Consider the following 23783-nt stretch of genomic DNA (forward strand, 5'->3'; position numbering starts at 1 on the left):
ATTAAATTAAAACCTAAGTGATGGTTTGTCAGTGTGTAGATTAAGACATGGCTGATTAGTTTACTGTGCATAATACTACTTGTAGAAATAAATCAAAATAAATCTTGTGTTTTAGGTTCATGAAAATATAATCCCCCCCCTCGCATCTTGTTTCTGTGAGTGTGCACTACTTTCAGTGGCGCAGGCACACTTCATAGGCAAGTGTTGGGTTAGTGGTGCAGTCCATTAGCAACCCTCTATTGATTGAAACATGAGAAAATGCCCAAGACATCCTTTGCAGCACACACCAAAATAGCCCACTAACATGAGATGAGGATAGGGCTGCTTCCTAAATGGCACTATATTCCCCATGTCACGCACTACATAGTGCACTACTTTTGACTAGAGTCCTATGTAGGGAATTGCATTTTTTTATTTAACTAGGCAAGTCAGTTAAGAACAAATTCTTATTTACAATGACATGAGAGAAGCACTGCTTTACAGAGCTCATTTCCCTCTTGATTCAGAAGGCCTCCCAGAATAGTAGTGATGATGTACGATCTGTTTGCCTTTTAGGTCATAATGAATCAAAATTTTAAAAAAAAGGCACTAGCACATCTGAGCTATATTTATTTGCTGGTGCATGGTGACGTCACTGATTGAAACGCTATTAGCGCACACCACCGCTAACTAGCTAGCCATTTCACATCCGTTACACATGCTAACAATTAAACACGTGAAAAAAAAGAAAAGAAACCCCCCCACTGCTCTGACGCATACGGAAAGCTTAATGAAGAGCAGCAATTCTAGTAAGAGCAGTGTGTGGGTTTCTTCTTTTCTCAGATAATAAATCTGATCCTAGATCAGATGTGAATACCGCCCTGATGAGAGCCTAAAGTCTGGTTCAACCACCAAACGTAACACATTTACTCTGGTATAACCAGGCTACGATAGAGAGCCTACTGTAGTCTTCATTCTGACCGTTGGGCATTTCTAAAGAATTTTAGACCACACAACTACATGTAAATCCTGGTTGAACACAGCTTTTGGGGTGTAGTTTCCACCCCTAGCTACAGATCTAGGATCAGCTTCCCCTAAATGTAAACAATTTCTGGAGAAAAGCAAATAATGATCTCAGATCAGTGTCTAGAGGCAGCTTCATCCTACACCTTCCACCCATAGATCATATACAACAGCCTCACCAACTACTAAAACACACAAAAGAAACAAGCTAAAAACCAGAACAAACAAAAAAAACATTAATATATTTCACTTTAATGTTTGAGTTAACATCCAGACGGTGTCTTCAGTGCAGCTAGAAACAGAACAGACATTACATACCAGTGCAGTTTTAAAGTGTGATTGGGGGCAGAGTCAACATCTCAAATTAGCACCCTATTCAGTGCACTACTTTTGACCCAGGGCCAATTGGGCTCTGAGGGCCCTTGTCAAATGCTGTGCACTATCTAGGGAATAGCGTGCCCTATGGGGACGTGGCCATACAGTAGACAAATGTCTTTACAGTATTGCTATATTCAGTTGCCTGACTGCCTGCCAGCCAGCCTCCATCCAACGTACAGACAGGTTCCCTGGACCCGGTCCTCAGCTCTGGGGAAAAAGGCCTGGGAGGACTGGGGAAAAAGGCCTGGGAGGACCGGGGAAAAAGGCCTGGGAGGACCGGGGAAAAAGGCCTGGGAGGACCGGGGAAAAAGGCCTGGGAGGACTGGGGAAAAAGGCCTGGGAGGACTGGGGAAAAAGGCCTGGGAGGACTGGGGAAAAAGGCCTGGGAGGACTGGGGAAAAAGGCCTGGGAGGACTGGGGAAAAAGGCCTGGGAGGACTGGGGAAAAAGGCCTGGGAGGACTGGGGAAAGGGCGTGGCATCTGTACTGAGCTCTCCATCTTTCAGTCTCTGTACTGAGAGCATCTCACATTAAGTTAAGCTTCACATCACACAGTCCTTTTGCTTATAAAAATGTATTGTTATTTAACATAGTCTGTTCAGTTCCTGAGTTCCTTTTTTGACTTCCCATCTGAAGTCTGGTCGTTTTATACACATTTAAAAAAAAGAAAGTTAGCCTATGTTTGTTCAAACCTTATAGCGGAGAGTCATGACCCCAACATTTTCCCATGAATCCCATTCACCGAGGAAAACGCAAAAAAAAAAAAACTAATAAGAGTAATTTGTGATTGAGACCTAGTGAGTGTGTCAGTCTGATGGACCTGTGGGGTTTTAGCAGGCTAACAGCAGCACCCGTCTGAATCTTCATCTCACCCCCGGGGGGGGGGGGGGGGGGGCGACTATGCCATCTGTCTCTCCTCTGACACAGCAGCCTGGTAGGTAGAATAAGGTCTGTCCATCCATCTTGTACTCGTTCATTCATTCTTTCCATTCTCTCTGATAAAGCCATGAGTTTCTCCCCTCTCAGGTTTTCCTCATCATCCGACGTGTTTGCCAGGCGTGGAATTTATTGTAGGCCATCTGAAACATGTCCTCAAGGTGACCAGTAAGCTGTAGGAGAGATTTAAAACATCATATTCTGAGATGAAGAAATAATGTCCTGGAGCTCTCACGGGTCACAGATAAAGACCCCCTCTGAAGACCGTACCCAAGATTCTCTTTGAAAAGGTCAGTCTATAGTATTATCTAGAATATTTACGAGATACTTTTATCCAAAGCGACTTCGTTATGCATGCATACAGTTTCATAAAGGTGGCCCCAGGGGAAAAAAATAAATAAAAATCACACAATCCTGACTTTGCAAGCACCATGCTCCACCAACAGACCCAGACAGGACCTCTACCAACGGACCCAGACAGGACCTCTACCAACGGACCCAGACAGGACCTCTACCAACGGACCCAGACAGGACCTCTACCAACGGACCCAGACAGGACCTCTACCAACGGACCCAGACAGGACCTCTACCAACGGACCCAGACAGGACCTCTACCAACGGACCCAGACAGGACCTCTACCAACAGACCCAGACAGGACCTCTACCAACAGACCCAGACAGGACCTCTACCAACGGACCCAGACAGGACCTCCACCAACAGACCCAGACAGGACCTCTACCAACGGACCCAGACAGGACCTCTACCAACGGACCCAGACAGGACCTCTACCAACGGACCCAGACAGGACCTCTACCAACGGACCCAGACAGGACCTCTACCAACGGACCCAGACAGGACCTCTACCAACGGACCCAGACAGGACCTCTACCAACGGACCCAGACAGGACCTCTACCAACGGACCCAGACAGGACCTCTACCAACGGACCCAGACAGGACCTCTACCAACGGACCCAGACAGGACCTCTACCAACGGACCCAGACAGGACCTCTACCAACGGACCCAGACAGGACCTCTACCAACGGACCCAGACAGGACCTCTACCAACGGACCCAGACAGGACCTCTACCAACGGACCCAGACAGGACCTCTACCAACGGACCCAGACAGGACCTCTACCAACGGACCCAGACAGGACCTCTACCAACGGACCCAGACAGGACCTCTACCAACTCTGACACTATTAGCTACCCGATATAAATAATGAGTCTCTAGGTGGGGCCACTATTAGCTACCCAATATAAATAGTGAGTCTCTAGGGAGGGCCACTATTAGCTACCTGATATAAATAATGAGTCTCTAGGGGGGGGGGGGGGCACTATTAGCTACCTGATATAAATAATGAGTCTCTAGGGGGGGGGGGGCACTATTAGCTACCCAATTTAAATAATGAGTCTCTAGGGGGGGCCACTATTAGCTACCCAATTTAAATAATGAGTCTCTAGGGGGGGGCTTACGTTAGTACTCAGGTATTGACGCTGGACTTTCTCCTGGAAGGGGCGGAGCTTGGTCATCTGGAATCTCTCCAGGTTGGACCTCATCTTTACCACCTGACACACACACACGAGAAAAGACATGTAAGAGACAACGGCAACAGAGTCAAAATGTTTTTTTTTCTTCTGCAAAATAGCCTTCACTTGTTGCTATAGAGATGATAGAAAAGGTAGTAAGACTGCAACTCCTCCTCTCATATTGACCCCATGGATGCAACGACAGACAACGAGGGATGTGCATATTTCTCTATCAAGATGATTCGATACGCATCTAGACACACGGGCTCCGATTCAGGAACGATACGTTTTTTAAGTTTTAAACAATTTGGTGCAATTTGGTTTGATTAGAGAACAAATTGATTGTGACACGATTCGGTGCGCTAACATTTGTTGCATAAACACATACATTTTCCATTCTACATTAAAATCTGCTGCTGTTGGCTCTAACGAGCCGGGCCTCTGGGCGGGATCCAAACGAGCCGGGCCTCTGGGCGGGATCCAAACGAGCCGGCTGTGTATGTGCGTGTGTGTGTGTGTGTGGGGGCTGGTTCTGTCTGAGCAGACTGTGTGTGTGTGTGTGTGACTGTGTAAATGATGTATGTACTATGTAGGCACCTGAGCTGAGCCATAAGGGAGACTAGACATCTACCACCCCACTACCAGGTTAGAGCCATAATGGAGACTACGCATCTACCACCACTATCAGATTAGAGCCATAAAGGAAACAAGACAACTACCACTGTCAGATTAGGGGGAGGGGCAATGTAGCCTGTTTTTTTTAGGTACACCACCCCGTACACAAAAAAATGGTTTGCTCCTACACTGAGTCACTCCTACACTGAGTCACTCCTACACTGAGTCACGTGGCCGTGGTTTACTATATAAAGCAGGCAGACAGGCATCCAGGTACTGTTTGATTGAAACCAGTGACCTAAGTGATTGAGCGCCGTATGATCCCCGGGTTCCTGTATCACAGAAACGAACCTCCTGGGCTTTTCACGCACGACAGTGTCTAGGGTTTACTGAGAACGGTGAGACAAAACATCCAGTCAGCGGCAGTCGTGTGGATGAGAAACATTCGTTGACGAGAGGTGGAAGGAGAATGGCAGGAATCATGCAAGCTAACAGGAGAATGGCAGGAATCATGCAAGCTAACAGGAGAATGGCAGGAATCATGCAAGCTAACAGGCGAATGGCAGGAATCATGCAAGCTAACAGGCGAATGGCAGGAATCATGCAAGCTAACAGGCGAATGGCAGGAATCATGCAAGCTAACAGGAGAATGGCAGGAATCATGCAAGCTAACAGGCGGGCCCACAAACAGGCAAATTAAGGTGCAGCACAACAGTGGTGTGCAGAACGGCATCTCAGAACACACAACTTGACGGTCCTCGTCAGGGATTGGCTATTGCAGCAGACGACCACACCGGGTTCCACTCCTATCAGCTAAAAACAAGAAGAAGCGGCTCCAGTGGAAAAACATAGCCTGGTCCGACAAACACCAGTTCCTGTTGCGTCATGCTGATGGCAGAGTCAGGATTTGCAGAGGCAGCCGGAGACCAAGGCCACATCCTGCCCGGTGTCAACAGTACAGGCTGGTGGTGTAAAGGTGTGGGGAATGATTTCCTGGAACACGTTAGTTCCCTTGATAACAATTGATTAACGGTTCCACGGCCCCAATAATTCAGGCTGTTCTGGAGGCTAAAGGGGGAGGGGGGGGGGGGGGGGTCCAACACAGTACTAGATGGGTGTACCTAATAAACTGACCACTGAGTTTATAACCCATCTCAAAACAGAATGGATTTAACTGTTCGTAAGTTCGCTGATCTTCACTCCTCTCGGTCATACAGCGCACCTCGCAAAGTGATCGCCGTCCTCGTTTTGAAAATTATCAACTTCACCATGTACGTCTAAAAAATGACCATATACACCGATTGTTTAACCTCTTCGATATAGGGGGCGCTCTTAATTTGATGAGAAGCCCACTGTCACCACTGATAGATTATCGAATAGATATGTGAAAAACACCTTGAGGATTGATTCTAAAACAACGTTTGACATGTTTCTGTCGATATTATGCAGCTAATTTGGAAAAAAATTTGGCGTTGTAAGTGACTGCATTTTCCGGTCTTTTTCTTAGCCAAACGTGATGAACAAAACGGAGCTATTTCGTCTACACAAATAATATTTTTGGAAAAAAACAAACATTTGCTATCTAACTAAGAGTCTCGTCATTGAAAACATCCGAAGTTCTTCAAAGGTAAATTATTTTATTTGAATGCTTTTCTTGTTTTTGTGAAAATGTTGCCTGCTGAATGCTAGGCTTATTGCTATGCTAGCTATCAATACTCTTACACAAACGCTTGTGTAGCTTTGGTTGAAAAGCATATTTTGAAAATCTGAGATGACAGTGTCGTTAACAAAAGGCTAAGCTTCTGTTTGAATACATTTATCTCATTTCATTTGCGATTTTCATGAATAGGAAACGTTATGCGTTATGGTAATGAGCTTGAGGCTATGATCACGCTCCCTGATACGGGATTGCTCGACGCTCGAGGTTAAAGCAAAAAAAATAAAACATACCAAAACAATTGCTGAATAAACTAAAATAAAAATCTATTGAAAGCCCCGTTCAACAGGTAACCTATAGCCAGGTGAGTTGTCTCTCCGGTAGCTTAGCCACAACTTTTACTTAAGTGAAACATGCTTTCTTTTTTTTCGGCCATTTTGAATGCTGAAGGTGCAGTGGAGAGGTGTTAGATCAGGCCGTCTACCTGGCATTGGTTTAGATCAGGCCGTCTACCTGGCATTGGTTTAGCTCAGGCCGTCTACCTGGCATTGGTTTAGCTCAGGCCGTCTACCTGGCATTGGTTTAGATCAGGCCGTCTACCTGGCATTGGTTTAGATCAGGCCGTCTACCTGGCATTGGTTTAGATCAGGCCGTCTACCTGGCATTGGTTTAGATCAGGCCGTCTACCTGGCATTGGTTTAGATCAGGCCGTCTACCTGGCATTGGTTTAGATCAGGCCGTCTACCTGGCATTGGTTTAGATCAGGCCGTCTACCTGGCATTGGTTTAGATCAGGCCGTCTACCTGGCATTGGTTTAGATCAGGCCGTCTACCTGGCATTGGTTTAGATCAGGCCGTCTACCTGGCATTGGTTTAGATCAGTCCGTCTACCTGGCATTGGTTTAGATCAGTCCGTCTACCTGGCATTGGTTTAGATCAGGCCGTCTACCTGGCATTGGTTTAGATCAGGCCGTCTACCTGGCATTGGTTTAGATCAGGCCGTCTACCTGGCATTGGTTTAGATCAGGCCGTCTACCTGGCATTGGTTTAGATCAGGCCGTCTACCTGGCATTGGTTTAGATCAGGCCGTCTACCTGGCATTGGTTTAGATCAGGCCGTCTACCTGGCATTGGTTTAGATCAGGCCGTCTACCTGGCATTGGTTTAGATCAGGCCGTCTACCTGGCATTGGTTTAGATCAGGCCGTCTACCTGGCATTGGTTTAGATCAGGCCGTCTACCTGGCATTGGTTTAGATCAGGCCGTCTACCTGGCATTGGTTTAGATCAGGCCGTCTACCTGGCATTGGTTTAGATCAGGCCGTCTACCTGGCATTGGTTTAGATCAGGCCGTCTACCTGGCATTGGTTTAGATCAGGCCGTCTACCTGGCATTGGTTTAGATCAGGCCGTCTACCTGGCATTGGTTTAGATCAGGCCGTCTACCTGGCATTGGTTTAGATCAGGCCGTCTACCTGGCATTGGTTTAGATCAGGCCGTCTACCTGGCATTGGTTTAGATCAGGCCGTCTACCTGGCATTGGTTTAGATCAGGCCGTCTACCTGGCATTGGTTTAGATCAGGCCGTCTACCTGGCATTGGTTTAGATCAGGCCGTCTACCTGGCATTGGTTTAGATCAGGCCGTCTACCTGGCATTGGTTTAGATCAGGCCGTCTACCTGGCATTGGTTTAGATCAGGCTGTCTACCTGGCATTGGTAAGCGCGCGATGCTGGGCACCCTGCACAGTTTAGATCAGGCTGCCTACCTGGCATTGGTTTAGATCAGGCTGTCTACCTGGCATTGGTTTAGATCAGGCTGTCTACCTGGCATTGGTTTAGATCAGGCTGTCTACCTGGCATTGGTTTAGATCAGGCTGTCTACCTGGCATTGGTTTAGATCAGGCTGTCTACCTGGCATTGGTTTAGATCAGGCTGTCTACCTGGCATTGGTTTAGATCAGGCTGTCTACCTGGCATTGGTTTAGATCAGGCTGTCTACCTGGCATTGGTTTAGATCAGGCTGTCTACCTGGCATTGGTTTAGATCAGGCTGTCTACCTGGCATTGGTTTAGATCAGGCTGTCTACCTGGCATTGGTTTAGATCAGGCTGTCTACCTGGCATTGGTTTAGATCAGGCTGTCTACCTGGCATTGGTTAAGATCAGGCTGTCTACCTGGCATTGGTAAGCACGCGATGCTGGGCACCGTGCACAGTTTAGATCAGGCTGTCTACCTGGCATTGGTTAAGATCAGGCTGTCTACCTGGCATTGGTAAGCGCGCGATGCTGGGCACCGTGCAGTTTAGATCAGGCTACTGATATTGCCTTGGGTAGATCGGCTTGCCAAATGACTTGTAGATCAATGACAACACTTAACTGCTTAGTTCCACACCGATGGAGAGGGGACGCACCAGTTGGCACAAAAGATTAAACATTTTCGGGAAAATACAAAAAATTAAATAATAATAATATGAACAAAACATTAGTGAAATAGACAAGTCCTAATGTTTGAATCGATTTTCTGACCAATGCATGCTACATTTGGATCGGTTTGGGGTCCGCTGTACTCACAACCCACGCGATTCTAGACCGAGGGTTGCAGTAGATGAACGGTCAATGGATTTGAGAGAAGTTACATTTCTCCACCGTTTATCAAAACAGTGGTGGGGGTGGGCAGGTTTGTTATCGTTTGAACTGCAGATCGCCCTCTTCAAGCAGTAGTCACCTTCTCTTCCAGGAAAAGTGTGTTGACAGGAAAACAGGACCAGAAGTGTCTCAGCAGCTCCCCAGCAGCCGTGTACAGATGCTTCAGCTCCCCCTGAACGTCATTGGGAACCATCTCTGTAAACCGAGGAAACAGAAGCGATAACATCCGTGTCGGTGACTTGACTGGCCGGGGCCGACAGGACTACTCACTAGGTAAATAAACTTGGAACGAAAGGGGTTCATCCGTAAACTCACGGTTAATGGCTTGCTGTGCTAACGCCTGCATGAGAACACCCCCTGGAGAGAGGGCGGCGATGGCACAACTGGCTGTACTGCTGGACATCACCTGTAAAAGGGAGGATTACGACTGTTAAAAAGACCTTTAGAACAAATATTTTTTTAAAAAAACACAGATTTCAACAGCAAACATACTTTAGTATCTTTTTTTTTAAATATTTTTTTCTTCTTTTCTTTTTCCCCGTTTTCTCCCCAATTTTGTGTTTTCCAATTGTTAGTAGCTACTATCTTGTCTCATCGCTACAACTCCCGTACGGGCTCGGGAGAGACGAAGGTTGAAAGTCATGCGTCCTCCGATACACAACCCAACCAAGCCGCACTGCTTCTTAACACAGCGCACATCCAACCCGGAAGCAACCTTGGCTAGCGCGCACTGCGCCCGGCCCGCCACAGGAGTCGCTGGTGCGCGATGAGACAAGGACATCCCTACCGACCAAGCCCCTCCCTAACCCGGACGACGCTAGGCCAATTGTGCGTCGCCCCACGGACCTCCCGGTCGCGGCCGGTTACGACAGAGCCTGGGCGCGAACCCAGGGACTCTGATGGCACAGCTGGCGCTGCAGTACAGCGCCCTTAACCACTGCGCCACCCGGGAGGCCAGCTTTAGTATCTTTCAACCCCCCCCCAAAAAATAAACGAGCCTCCGACGCAATAACGCATGTTTTTTTTCTTCAGTTCCGGGTTTTCCCCGAGATTAGCGGAGAAACAGAGGGGTGTCTAACCTGAGTAAGGCAGGGTTTGTAGCTGGCTATTTCCTGCTTTATACAGTTGACAGAGTTGACGATGTCTTGACTGGTGGTGTACTGTTGGGGCAGGAGAGGCACGGGACCATGAGAGTACCTGCAAGAACAGAGGAGGTACATTTACAACATTAGTTATCAAAAAGAAATGAGGACCAAGGCACTCTTCATATAATTCATTAAAATGGTATGGCATGTTCAAGAGAAACAGAGTTAAAACCATATTGTGCTCATCCCTCACAGCAGTCAAGTAATGCATTCCATCAAGAGTTGCTCACAATCTAGTCTGATTGCAGCCACAACTAGATCAATAAATTATCATACTTGTATGCTATTGCCTAGCAATCAACATGTAAAATTGTTCAAACACTACTTTTAGGCTACAAGTCTGTCACAAATGGCAGCCCCAGTAGTGGCAGCCCCAGTAGTGGCAGCCCCAGTAGTGGCAGCCCCAGTAGTGGCAGCCCCAGTAGTGGCAGCCCCAGTAGTGGCAGCCCCAGTAATCCTCCTTATGGTGGAGACCATGTGAACGAGAGGCTTTTAGAATCATGACCCCAGGTTTGAGTTTATCGTTCACCAGCTAACTCAAATTAACAAAATTAGATTGTTTTTTTTTGGACTGAACGACGAGGTCGTTGGTTAGTGGTTAGAGCGTTGGGGCAGTAACCCGAAAGGTTGCTGGATCGAATCCCCGAGCTGACAAGGTAAGAATCTGTCGTTCTGCCCCTGAACAAGGCAGTTCCTAGGCCGTCATTGAAAATAAGAATTGGTTCTTAACCGACTTGCCTGGTTAAATAAAGGTTTAAAAAAATAATCTAGTAATCTGTAAAAAGAGCCATTCTTCCCATCACTAAAGTATATGCGAGAGAACCAGGGTTGGGGTCAATTATTATTTTTATTTAACTTGGCAAGTCAGTTAAGAACAAATTCTTATTTACAATGACGGCCTACACCGGTCAAACCCGGACGACACTGGGCCAATTGTGCGCCACCCTACGGGACTCCCAATCACAGCCGGTTGTGATACATCCTGGATTTGAACCAGGATGTCTTTAGTGACGCTCCAGCACTGAGACGCAGTAACTTAAACCGCTGCGCCACTCAGGAGCCCAATTTGAATATAAGACAGTCAATTAAGGAAGTGATTTTTAAAACATTTTAAAAAAATGGAACTTTTAGAATTAAATAGCTTCTACTTTTCAGTTTGAGAAATCATTGAATCATTTTTTTCAATTATTGAATGGGAATTTCAATTTACTTCCTGAATTCATAGACTTCAATTCGACTGGACTCCATTCCTGGAGAGAACACAGACGACAACTTAGATACATTCATTTAAAAAGAGCCAGAGCGCCGAGCCAGGGCCAGAGAGCCGGGCCAGGGCCAGAGAGCCGGGCCAGGGCCAGAGAGCCGGGCCAGGGCCAGAGAGCCGGGCCAGGGCCAGAGAGCCGGGCCAGGGCCAGAGAGCCGAGCCAGGGCCAGAGAGCCGAGCCAGAGAGCCGAGCCAGAGCCAAAGAGCCGAGCCAGAGAGCACACTAGTTCCAAAGTATGGTGTCCATAAACAACCACACCAGAGAGAAAGCAGAGCACCCACTCAGTGATATAGAACCCACCTGTCAGACTTCTTGAGGTTCAGAGCCACTGTCTTCTTCCCATTCTCCCTATGAAGGTCCTCATACTCTATGACATCTTGTATTTTCACCTGAAATACACCACAGCTTTAATAACAAAAAGTGCCACCTCATCTTGGAAAGGAAGCACACTGTTTGGCTCTCTGTACCATCATAAAGGGTAAGAGCCTATATTCACAGCATGGCAGAGTGATGAATGTGTTTACTGTGTGTCAATGCTCATAATGTACACTGAACAACAAGATAAACAGAACATGTCATGTGCTGGTCCCATGTTTCACAGCTAGAATATACAGTATATACTGAACAATATAAAACGCAACAGGTAAAGTGTTGGTCCCATGTCTCATGAGCTGAAATAAGATCCCAGAAATTTGCCATTTGCACAAAAAGGCTTATTTCTCTGAAATGTTGCACAAATTTGTTAACATCCCTGTTTGAGAACATTTCTCTTTTGCCAAGATAATCCATCCACCTGACAGGTGTGGAATATCAAGACGCTGATTAAACAGCATGATCATTACACAGGTGCACCTTGTGCTGGGGACAATAAAAGGCCACTAAGTTGTCACACAACGCCACAGCTGTCTCAAGTTTTGAAGGAAAATGCAATTGGCATGCTGACTGCGGGAATATCCACCAGAGCTGTTGCCAGATAATTTAATGTTAATTTCTCTACCATAAGCCGCCTCCAATGTATTTTTTTAAAATGTTTATTTGGCAGTACGTCTAACCAGGGGGGGGGCAGTTTTTTTTATATCAACATTGTGAACAGAGTGCCCCCATGGTGGCAGTGGAGTTATGGTAGAGGCCGGCATAAGTTCACAACAATGAACACATTTTATTTTGCATTGCATTTTATTGATTCCAATTTGAATGCACAGAGATACCGTGACGAGATCCTGAGGCCCATTGTCGTGCCATTCATCTGCAGCCATCATCTCATGTTTCAGCGTGATAATGCATGGCCCCATGTCGCAAGGATCTGTACACAATTCCTGGAAGTCGAAAATGTCCCAGTTCTTCCATGGCCCGCATACTCACCAGACATGTCACCCTTTGAGCATGTTTGGGATGCTCTGGATCGACGTGTACAACAGCACGTTTCCAGTTCCCGCCAATATTCATCAACTTCGCACAGCCATTGAAGAGTGGAACAAGATTCCACAATCAACAGCCTGATCAATCTATGCGAAGGAGATATGATGCACTGCATGAGGCAATGGTGGTTCTGATCCACGCCCCTACTTAAAAAATAAATAAGGTACCGGTATTCCCAGTCAAGTGAAATCCATAGATTAGGGCCTAATGAATTAATTTTCAATTGACCGATTTCCTTCTATAAACTGTAACTCAGTAAAATCTTTTAAAAATTGTTACATGTTGCATTTATAATTTTTGTTCAGTATATTTATAAAAGCTCAGCACTTAAACAAGTCTTTATCTTGTATGATTTGCCTTCACAGTAAGAGAGATAATCATCATACCTTCTTAATGGGCGGTTGGAAGAAGTCCGAATCCCTAGAGTTTCCATCTGTACTGCTAGTCTCACAGGCCTGACCGTTAGGAGCATCCCTATGGAGACAGACCGCTAGGTTAGCACACGGCTCTGCAGTGAAAACGACAAGAGAAGATCTCTTTTGAGAAGGTACTTATAATCGTCAACTCACGCTTTCTTTCCGGAGCCTGCTGCCAGCACCATGGTACTGTGGTGGTTGAACCTCTTGATTATGGCAGAGTTACTGTTCTCCTTCACGGTCTTGTTAGTATTGGACGTAGAAGGTGCTGTGGAGTTAGACCCATAACCCTGGAGAGAGGACATACTGATTAGTGACACGTCGAGTTAGACCCATAACCCCGGAGAGAGGACATACTGAATAATATAATAAGCCATTAGCAGAAGATTTTATCCAAAGCCACCTGGTCATATGGGCATACATTTTACATATGGTGATCCCAGCGGGAATCAAACCCACAACCCTTGCTCTACCAACAGAACCACAGAGGACCAACTGTTTCCCACCTTATGGGTAAGTATTTATTTTGATTTTTTTCCCCTTTTTTGGAGTTTCCAATTGGGTAGTTACAGTCTTGTCTGTACGGGAGTTGCAGCGATGAGACTCGGGAGAGGTGAAGGTCGAGAGCCGCGCGTCCTCTGAAACGCAACCCAACCACACCGCTTCTTGACAAGCTTATCCCGGAACCCAGTCGCACCAATGTGTCTGAAAAAACAACATACACCTGCCGACCGTGTCAGCGTGCATTGCGCCCGGCCCGCCACAGGATTTGCTAGAGGGTGATGGGACAAGGACATCCCTGCCGGCCAAACCCTCCCCTAACACGGACGACGCTAGGCCAATTGTGAGCCGCCCCATGGGTCTACCGGTCGCGACAGAGCCTGGACTCGAACCATGATCTCTAGTGGCACAGCTAGCACTGCGATGCAGTGCCTAGGACCAATGCACCTCTCGGGATGACCAAAGGTTAAGAATTGGAGGGTGAGCTGGCAGGCAGCATTAGAAGGTGAATGAATGCTCACAACCTCTCCGACGTTCAACAAAATACCACCTGGATTCTGTGGTGTCTCAAGATTATAAGCGGGGATGTGAAAACGGCACAAAAGAGAGAAACAGTGAGGTACTATCTGTGTTCTGTTACCTGTCTAACAGAACACAGAGGGTGTCCTTTAATGGAAGCCTCTCCTGCAAAATCCAGGCATTCCACAGGGCAGCTGTCTAGGCCCCGTACTTTGAAAAAAATCTGCCACTGGCACTGAGTAAACCCCATGTGTCTGAGTATGCCGGTGACGCAACACTATACACGTCAGCTACCACAACAACTTAATTGACTGTAACAATTAACAAAGAGTTGCAGTCAGTTCCAGAATGGGTGCCAAGAAAAAGGCTAGTCCCAAATATTTCAAAAACTAAAAGCTTTGCATTTTTTAAAATTTTTTTTATCTTTATTTAACCAGGCAAGTCAGTGAAGAACAAATTCTTATTTTCAATGATGGCCTAGGAACAGTGGGTTAACTGCCTGTTCAGGGGTAGAACAACAGATCTGTACCGTGTCAGCTCGGGGGTTTGAACTTGCAACCTTCCGGTTACTAGTCCAACGCTCTAACCACTAGGCTACCCTGCCGCCGACAAATCATTAACTAAACCTCAACGAAATCTTGTAATAAATAAATGTGGAAATTGAGCAAGTTGAGGCGGCTAATCTGCTTGGAGAAACCCTGGATTGTAAATTGTAGGGATGTATTCATTTGCAAAAAACGTTGCAAAAATAAATAAGAGTTTCTTTTAGACTAATTCAGGTAGATCCTTTTTGGTTCCTAATGGTGTAAAGTGCCCAATAACGTAACATCACCTCATCTAACGACTTATCCTCCAGTGACAGCAGGTCCACCATTGGGTTCTTCACTCCTTGGAACACCATGGACTTCAGGCCTGCAGAATATGGAAAAGCAAAGAAATTAAAACTGACACTAATCATTGCAGCATCATTATATTGGTATTGCTCTCTTACATTATGCGTTAGGTGTAGATGGTAGAGGCTTTACACACACAACTAATATAATAAAAGGAGCTGGACAATTATTATTTTTTTTTTACCCAATCCAGGAAGTGAGTAGACATTCCCTTATCTCTATGAACAAAAAAATAACTTTCTAAACCAGAAGACTATAAACCCATTGACTGCTCTCCTCCGAGTGAGAAGTGACTGTACCCTTCTCGTCTTGCTTTGCACACTCTGAGAAGATGTCTTGCAGGCCCGTGTTGATGCGGTCTCGGTGGAAGTAGTGGGACTGGAAGAACCGCGTCCAGAACTCCTTCTCTGTCATATTATGAGGAACGTTCTCACCATACTTCTGTTTCACTGGAAGGAAACGTTAAGTGAGTCAATGACAGGACAATATAGGACACTAGTGTGATGCAAAAAAAAATACATGGCCCTGTTTGAATACATAATACATCCTTCCTCCTTATTTTATGTAAATCATTGATCTGGTTGGATACCTTCCCTTATCCAATCATTTACTGATCAGGGATAACTAAGGAAGTGAAGAAGACTGCATTCGAAGGGTACATACACAGAGGGCACAACACCTGCTTTATCCATGACAGACTGACCAGGTGAAAGCCATGACCCCTTATTGATGTTACTTGTTAAATCCACTTCAAATCAGTGTAGATGAAGGGGAAGAGACAGGTTAATGAAGGATTTTTAACGCTTGAGACAACAGAGATTGTGTGTGTGCCATTCAGGAGGTGAATGGGCAAGACAAAATATTCAAGTGCCTTTGAACAGGGTATGGTAATAGGTGCACCGGTTACCGAGTAAAATGGGGTGCAACTCAATATTAGGAATATCCTAATGTTTTGTACACTCAATGTATAATATAAATATAATTATATGCCATTTGGCAGACGCTTTTTTCTCCCCAATTTCGTGGTATCCAATTGTTTAGTAGCTACTATCTTGTCTCATCGCTACAACTCCCGTACGGACTCAGGAGAGACGAAGGTCGAAAGCCATGCGTCCTCCGATACACAACCCAACCAAGCCGCACTGCTTCTTAACACAGCGCCATCCAACCCGGAAGCCAGCCGCACCAATATGTCGGAGGAAACACAGTGCACCTGGCAACCTTGGTTAGCGCGCACTGCACCCGGCCCGCCACAGGAGTCACTAGTGCACGACGAGACAAGGACATCCCTACCGGCCAAACCCTCCCTGACCCGGACGACGCTAGACCAATTGTGCGTCGCCCCACGGACCTCCCAGTCACGACAGAGCCTGAGCGCGAACCCAGTCTCTGGTGGCACAGCGAACCCAGTCTCTGGTGGCACAGCTAGCGCTGCGATGCAGTGCCGTAGTCCACTGCGCCACCCGGGAGGCCGTAGCAGACGCTTTTATCCAAAGCAACTTAGTCAGACATTTATTGGAACGGTATTCTAACAGGGCCCAAAGTCCCATCCATTACGGGTCGACCACCAAGTAGGTGAAGTGACAACATCGTTTTCAACTCATCCCATTGGTTTCCATGACCGAGAACCCGAGGTGTCTTACCTGCAGGGTACGTTCTGAAGATTGACTCGATAATGTCAGATGTAAGGTTGTATCTAAGGCCGTTACAGCCATCTGTCTGGGGCCGGATGTCCGCCTGAAATGACACAAAGGGCTTTATCCATCCACAATCCCCGTTTGGAGTGGTATCAGCATGGGCAAGACAAGACAGATGCAGGACACTGGGACAATTTGACCATGGGAAACATCGGTTTGATCCAAAATGGCACCCCATTCCCTTTATAGTGCACTACTATGGGTTAAACCCATGGGGGGGGAAATAGGGTGCCATTTGGGACACAACCCATCATTAAAATCACTGAGCTCACCAAGAAGGCTGCCGAGATGCCAACTTCCTGCTTGTTGTTGGAGAGGGAGTGGTCCACGTTGTTTATGCTCAGCCGATTGGCCCAGAACTCCTCAGCGCTGATCACCTGACACACCACCAGATCCTTGTACAGCTGGAACAGCACCGGATCTTCCTGTAACATTCTAGAGAGAGGAGAAAACAATACATCACAAACAGCCTGTCGGTTGGTTATTCACTTAGCGCACACACACAATCAAGTCAATAAGATATTCTAGTCAGAAATCATGATCACAAACGTTCTAAGAGTAAGCAAAGGTAAATATTAGCTGCCATTTTCTTTTGCAATCTGTGGTAAGTGGCGCTGGAATCTTTCTGTGATGTTGAAACTATGGAGATCTAGGGTGTATTCATTAAATCACACAACATTGCAAAAATGTTTTGCAACGAACAGAAGTATTTCTAAATGGACAAATTCAGGTAACTCCCTACCTGTTTGGTTTCTGGTGAATACTTCACAGTGACCAAGAAAGTTAAGGGGATCTGTGTAATTTGTCCCTCACCTGTTCTTCTCCTCCAGTTCCTTGTTAGCCCTCTTCTTGAATTTGGGCAGCAGCTGCTGGAGGAGGTCCTTGGCTGCATCGCGGTCTTTCAGGGCAGTGCTCTCGTTGGAGAAGTGGAGGTTGGTGCTCTCCCCCGTGTGTAGGACCAACTGTAGCTGAATCTTGGCCTTGCCGTCTGGGCTGATTTTCTGACCTGCAGAGGGTTGGGAGAAAGAATAAAGTCTTAGATCTTACTACTAAACATCTAAACAAATCAATGCAACCATTCATAACAAGGAACCTCTCGTTACCCCTTTTTCACAGTACTGTGCTTGAAAATGTTATTTCCACATTGTCTTTCCAGCATCATGGCTGGCCATGCTTTCCACCTGGCTACCCCGATCACCTGCACTGTACCCTCCACAGCAACTTGCCCAAGCCTCCCCCATTAATCCCACAGACCTATATCTATCCTACCCTGCCTTTCTAAGGTCTTCGAAAGCCAAGTTAAACAGATTACCGACCATTTCGAATCCCACCGTACCTTCTCTGCTATGCAATCTGGGTTCAGAGCTGGTCACGGGCGCTCAAGGTCCTAAACGATATCGTAACCGACATCGATAAGAAATATTACTTTGCCGCTGTATTCATCGACCTGGCCAAGGCTTTCGACTCTGTCAATCACCACATTCATATCGGCAGACTCAACAGACTTGGTTTCTCAAATGATTGCCTCGCCTGGGTCACCAACTACTTCTTTGATAGAGTTCAGTGTGTCAAATCGGAAGGCCTGTTGTCTGGACCTCTGGCAGTCTCTATGGGTGTGCCACAGGGTTCAATTCTCAGGCCGACTCTCTTTTCTGTATACATCAATGATGTCGTTATTGCTGCGGGTGATTCTCTGGTCCACCTCTACGCAGACGACACCATTCTGTATACTTCTGGCCCTTCTTTGGTCACTGTGTTAACTAACCTCCAGACGAGCTTCAATGCCATACAACTCTCCTTCCGTGGCCTCCAACTGCTCTTAAATGCAAGTAAAACTAAATGCATGCTCTTCAACCGATCGCTGCCCGCACCTGCCCGTCTAGCATCACTACTCTGGACGGTTCTGACCTAGAATATGTGGACAACTACAAATACCTATGTATCTGGTTTGACTGTAAACTCTCCTTCCAGACTCACATTAACTTCTCTAGGGCAGGGGGCAGCATTGGGAATTTTGGATGAAAAGCCATAAAAGCCAGAATATGTATATAATTAGTGGATTTGGATAGAAGACTCAGTTTCTAAAACTGTTTGAATGATGTCTGTGAGTATAACAGAACTCATATGGCAGGCGAAAACCTGAGAAAAAATCCAACCAGGAAGTGGGAAATCTGAGGTTTGTAGTTTTTCAACTCTTGCCCTATCGAATACATTGTCTATGGGGTCATCTTGCACTTCCTAAGGCTTCCACTAGATGTCAACAGTCTTTAGAACGTTGTTTCAGGCTTCTACTGTGAAGTGGGGCTGAATGAGGGGGGAATGAGTCAGAGGTCTGGCAGCAGCCATGAGCTCAGTCTCGCGCGCTCACGTGATAGTTAGCTTGCGTTCCATTGCATTCCTGAAGACAAAGGAAATTCTCCGGTTGGAACATTATTGAAGATTAATGTTAAAAACATCCTAAAGATTGATTTTGTACATCGTTTTGACATGTTTCTACGGTAACGGAATTTTTTGGACTTTGTCTGCTCCTAGTGAACGCGCTTCGTAAGTTTGGATTTGTTTACCAAAAAGCGCTAACAAAAGAAGCTATTTGGACATAAATGGACATTATCAAACAAAACCAACATTTATTGCGGAACTGGGATTCCTGGGAGTGCATTCTGAGGAAGATCAGCAAAGGTAGGTGAATATTTATAATGCCATTTCTGACTTCTGTTGAAGCCAACATGGCGGATATCTGTTTGGCTGGTTTGGTCTCTGAGCGCCATACTCAGATTATTGCATGCTTTGCTTTTTACCGTAAAGTGTTTTTGAAATCACAGCGGTTGCATTAATAAGGAGAAGTGCATCTATAAATCCGGGCATAATAGTTGTATCTTTTAGCAATGTTTATAATGAGTATTCCTGTAAATTGATATGGCTCTCTGCAAAATCACCGGATGTTTTGGAACTACTGAATATAATGCGCCAATGTAAACTCAGATTTTTTTATATAAATATGAAATTTACCGAACAGAACATATGTATTGTGTAACATGAAGTCCTATGAGTGTCATCTGATGAAGATCAAAAGGTTAGTGATTCATTTGATCTCTATTTCTGCTTTTTGTGACTCCTCTCTTTGGCTGGAAAAAATGGCTGTGTTTTTCTGTGACTTGGCTCTGACCGAACATAATCGTTTGGTTTGCTTTCATTGTAAAGCCTTTTTGAAATTGGACACTGTGGCTGGATTTACAACAAGTGTATCTTTAAAATGGTGTAAAATACATGTATGTTTGAGGAATTTTAATTATGGGATTTCTGTTGTTTTGAATTTGGCGCCCTGCAGTTTCACTGGCTGTTGACAGGTGGGACGCTACCGTCCCACGTACCCTAGAGAGGTTAAGCATCTTCAATCGAAAATTACATCTAGAATCAGCTTCCTATTTCGCAACAAAGCATCCTTCACTCATGCTGTCAAACATACCCTTGTAAAACTGACCATCCTACCGACCATCGACTTCGGCGATGTCATCTACAAAATAGACTCCAATGCTCTACTCAACAAATTGGATGCAGTCTATCACAGTGTCATCCGTTTTGTCACCAAAGCCCCATATAATGCCTATCACTGCGACCTGTACGCCCTCGTTGGCTGGCCCTCGCTTCATACTCGTCGCCAAACCCACTGGCTCCAGGTCATCTACAAGTCTTTGCTAGGTAAAGCCCAGCCTTATCTCAGCTCACTGGTCACCATAGCAGCACCCACCCGTAGCAAACGCTCCAGCAGGTATATCGCACTAGTCACCCCCAAAGGAAATTCCTACTTTGGCCGCCTTTCCTTCCAGTTCTCTGCTACCAATGACTGGAACGAACTGCAAAAATCACTGAAGCTGGAGACTCGCATCTCCCTCACTAGCTTTGAGCACCAGCTGTCTGAGCAGCTCAGATCACTGCACCTGTACATAGCCCATCTGTAAACAGCCCATCTACCTCATCCCCATACTGTTTTTATTTATTTATTTATCTTGCTCATTTGCACCCCAGTATCTCTACTTGCACATTCATCCTCTGCAAATCTATCACTCCAGTGTTTAATTGCTATATTGTATTTACTTCGCCACCATGGCCTATTTATTGCCTTAACTCCGTTATCCTACCTCATTTGCCCTCACTGTATATAGACTTTTCTACTGTATGTTTGTTTATTCCATGTGTAACTGTTGTTGGTGTCGAACTGCTTTGCCTTATCTTGGCCAGGTCGCAGTTGTAAATAAGAACTTGTTCTCAACTAGCCTACCTGGTTAAATAAAGGTGAAATAAATACATAAAAAAAAAAAATCTGAAACCATGATGGGTGTGTAGCCAGCAGATAGACTTTCACAACACTGAGCCAAGCCAAAGTGTTGTGTGAGCTGTTCTGCCGGTAGCCTGGTACTCAGCTCTTACAGCGTATGTCAGCATACAGGTGGCTGACGGTGAAACGGTCCTTCCCCTCTGGTCCCCAGGCTATCCTCTCTGCCATCAGGTAGAGGGTCCCGTCCTGCTTCCTCTGTCGGACCCTCTTCACCACCAGCAGCACCTCCTCCGACAACGCTGCCATGGCTGCGAGGGAGAGAAGAGGGGTAGAATATGCATATTAGTGGTAAGGTAAAGAGCTATATATTCCCCCGAACAAAAATATAAACGCAACATGAAAAGTGTCGGTCCCATGTTCGTGAGCTGAAATAAAAGACCCCAGAAATGTATGTAATGTAAACTCGTCAGCCCAGGATCTCCACACCTGGCTTCTTCACCTGCGAGATTGTCTGACCAGCCATCTGGACAGTTTATTAAACTATGGGTTTGCACAATTGAAGAATATCTGCGCAAACTGTCTCAGTTTAACGAGCACGCAGATCCTCACCAGGGTCTTAACCTGACTGCAGTTTGGCGTCGTAACCGACTTCAGTGGGAAAATGCTCACCTCCGATGGCCACTGGCACGCTGGAGAAGTGTGCTCTTCATGGATGAACACCAGTTTCAACTGTACAGTCAATTTGATTGATACTTAAACCATTGGCTCGAATCTAGGTCTTGCCTTTTTAGATTGAGAAAATTAACAACTATGGGAGAAAGAAAATAATTTACTTCTCTCAATGACTTCATACAACAGCCTGGTCTGTTTTGCAAGAGTTCCCGGTTCTCACTATGTTGCACCTCTGCCTTAAGAAAGTCTGCGCTAAGACTATGTAGTGTCCAGTGGGTTAAAACACGCGTTGGTGACTAAATGTCACTTCCCTTTGTCTTGATATTTTCTAACAAATATCATAATTAAAATGTTCTGAAACGTTCAGTGGAGTCTTTCTCTCATATCATTAGCATTTTATCCAAAAAGTCGGATTTCGTAACCCGAAGTAACGTTACATCCGTGACTGTTGACATCGACGCAGGTTTCTTACGCAGGTTGCTCGTAAAAAACTTTATAATTTTCCATGTTGTGGTTATCGTCTTCATAGTTGTTTCTGCGAGTCGCAAACACCTAAATTAGCATGACAGGAGCTGAATTAAATATAAAATGTTTGGTAAAGTTACACGTTCAGTGCTCCGTTTACATTTCAGAGACAGGGTTGTTTTTGTGAGTAATCTTCGGGAAAATAACAGAAATTTCGAATTAATATGAAAACCGTATACTAAAATATATAAATACTACCTGTTTATTTTTACCATATATAGTCTTATGTCCTGCGGATTCGATTAGACAGATGATTAGTTCAACGGGAAAGTGAGCCTGCCAGGTAGCCTGTATTTATTGCACCGAATCCAGCCAAACTGACGCGATGCAATTTTCCAGATTTTTTTTTACCACTTTTTCTCTGGCCTCCATTGATGTAGTCACTTTAATTCTAGTCATCCTACAAAAAAAGGTAAAAACTCAAACTTGTTGAACAGATGATAGAGACATGTTTGCATCATTGGTTTCCTTAAAAGTATCATCTACACAATTAACATGTTTGACCCATTGATCAAAATATGCGTTTTTTTGTTAAATTGGACACTCTGCACTATGTTGCAAATGCACCGAACAAACAACCAGCTGTTACGTTACAAATGCTTAGCATGTGCACATTTTAGCACACCAAAACCGGACAGTGTCGACTGTTGAGCTTGCTAATGCTAACGAGCTAGGTAGCGAGCTTGCTAACTCAGCCGCGGAGACAGACTTGTCAAGAAAGTCCATGTAACGTTAGCTAAATCAATCATAATTACCTCAAACTCCAACGCTGTTACAGTTGATGTATTGGTTTCGTGTTGTGCCGATGTGAAGCATACAATTTATTTAAGTGTAATTGTTATTTAAACGCGATATTTATGATAAAACTGTGCCCACTTGTATTTCGTGCTCCTCCATCGATACGGCTGCCAAGTTGTGCAACATTCAAATTCCTCCGGTGGAACAACAAGCGAAGTCTATAAATGGCATTTCTAGTTTCAATATATTTAGGTGAACATTAGCTACATCTTGAAACGAGAGACACATTCATTAAAATATAATTGGCCAAAACAATATATAGATTTATTTTATTACTGTCAGTGAGAGGATCTCTGGAAATGACAGATAGGTAGCCAGTTGGTTACATTCAATAACATCCGTATAGAAACAGCTAATCAAAAATAGTTGGTGGAGTGAGTGCATAAATATTGTGTAGCAATTTTGATAGGTAATAGGTAATCAATCTTGCAGATTTCAGTGAGTAATCTGCGATTGCTACATACATTTTGGGATATTTAAATGGATGATATACCTATAGATTCTTGAAAAATATAACTTATTCCATTGCTTGTAAACTAACAGTGTATAGCTTCAAAACATAGTTACAACTATAATTTTGACGTCATGGATGGTCAGTCCTTGCATCTATAGCTTTGTATATGCATTTGAGAGTGGTTTAATTTCTCCAGCCCCATCCCTCCTTTTTTTTTCAAAAAAGGGGATACAATTGTTATTGTTTGAACTGCGGGATTGCCCCTTAATAGACACAGTTATATAACATGCCGGCCGGGTCCCGCCCCCCTGGATCCCATTTCTGCAGAACTGAAGATCTGAATCACGTTCTGCGCATGTGTGACATTCTTTGCCTCTACATTATGTTTGTAACTCACATTTCTCACTCTCAATCATGAATGATAATTATAACATTTGTACTGGTGA

At 45.2% G+C, this 23783-nt stretch overlaps 1 protein-coding gene across 1 annotated transcript; it reads right to left on the reverse strand.

The window, feature by feature from the left end:
- Nucleotides 1-1234: 1234 nt before the first annotated feature.
- gtf2h1 (general transcription factor IIH subunit 1) lies at nucleotides 1235-23216 on the reverse strand. The gene is made up of 15 exons (XM_036969474.2): nucleotides 22841-23216; nucleotides 21041-21196; nucleotides 17426-17618; nucleotides 16885-17047; nucleotides 16559-16652; nucleotides 15215-15364; nucleotides 14855-14934; nucleotides 13156-13292; nucleotides 12973-13060; nucleotides 11468-11556; nucleotides 9837-9954; nucleotides 9073-9163; nucleotides 8837-8952; nucleotides 3794-3886; nucleotides 1235-2488 (listed from the first exon to the last, which is right to left on the reverse strand). Exons 2-15 carry the CDS (start codon nucleotides 21192-21194, stop codon nucleotides 2402-2404), a joined length of 1653 nt encoding a protein of 550 aa, XP_036825369.1. The 5' UTR covers nucleotides 21195-21196; nucleotides 22841-23216; the 3' UTR covers nucleotides 1235-2401.
- Nucleotides 23217-23783: the final 567 nt, after the last annotated feature.

Source organism: Oncorhynchus mykiss, chromosome 4 (assembly GCF_057628025.1).
Source record: "Oncorhynchus mykiss isolate SJ-2025 chromosome 4, ASM5762802v1, whole genome shotgun sequence".
In the NCBI taxonomy this organism is placed as follows: Eukaryota; Metazoa; Chordata; class Actinopteri; order Salmoniformes; family Salmonidae; genus Oncorhynchus; species Oncorhynchus mykiss.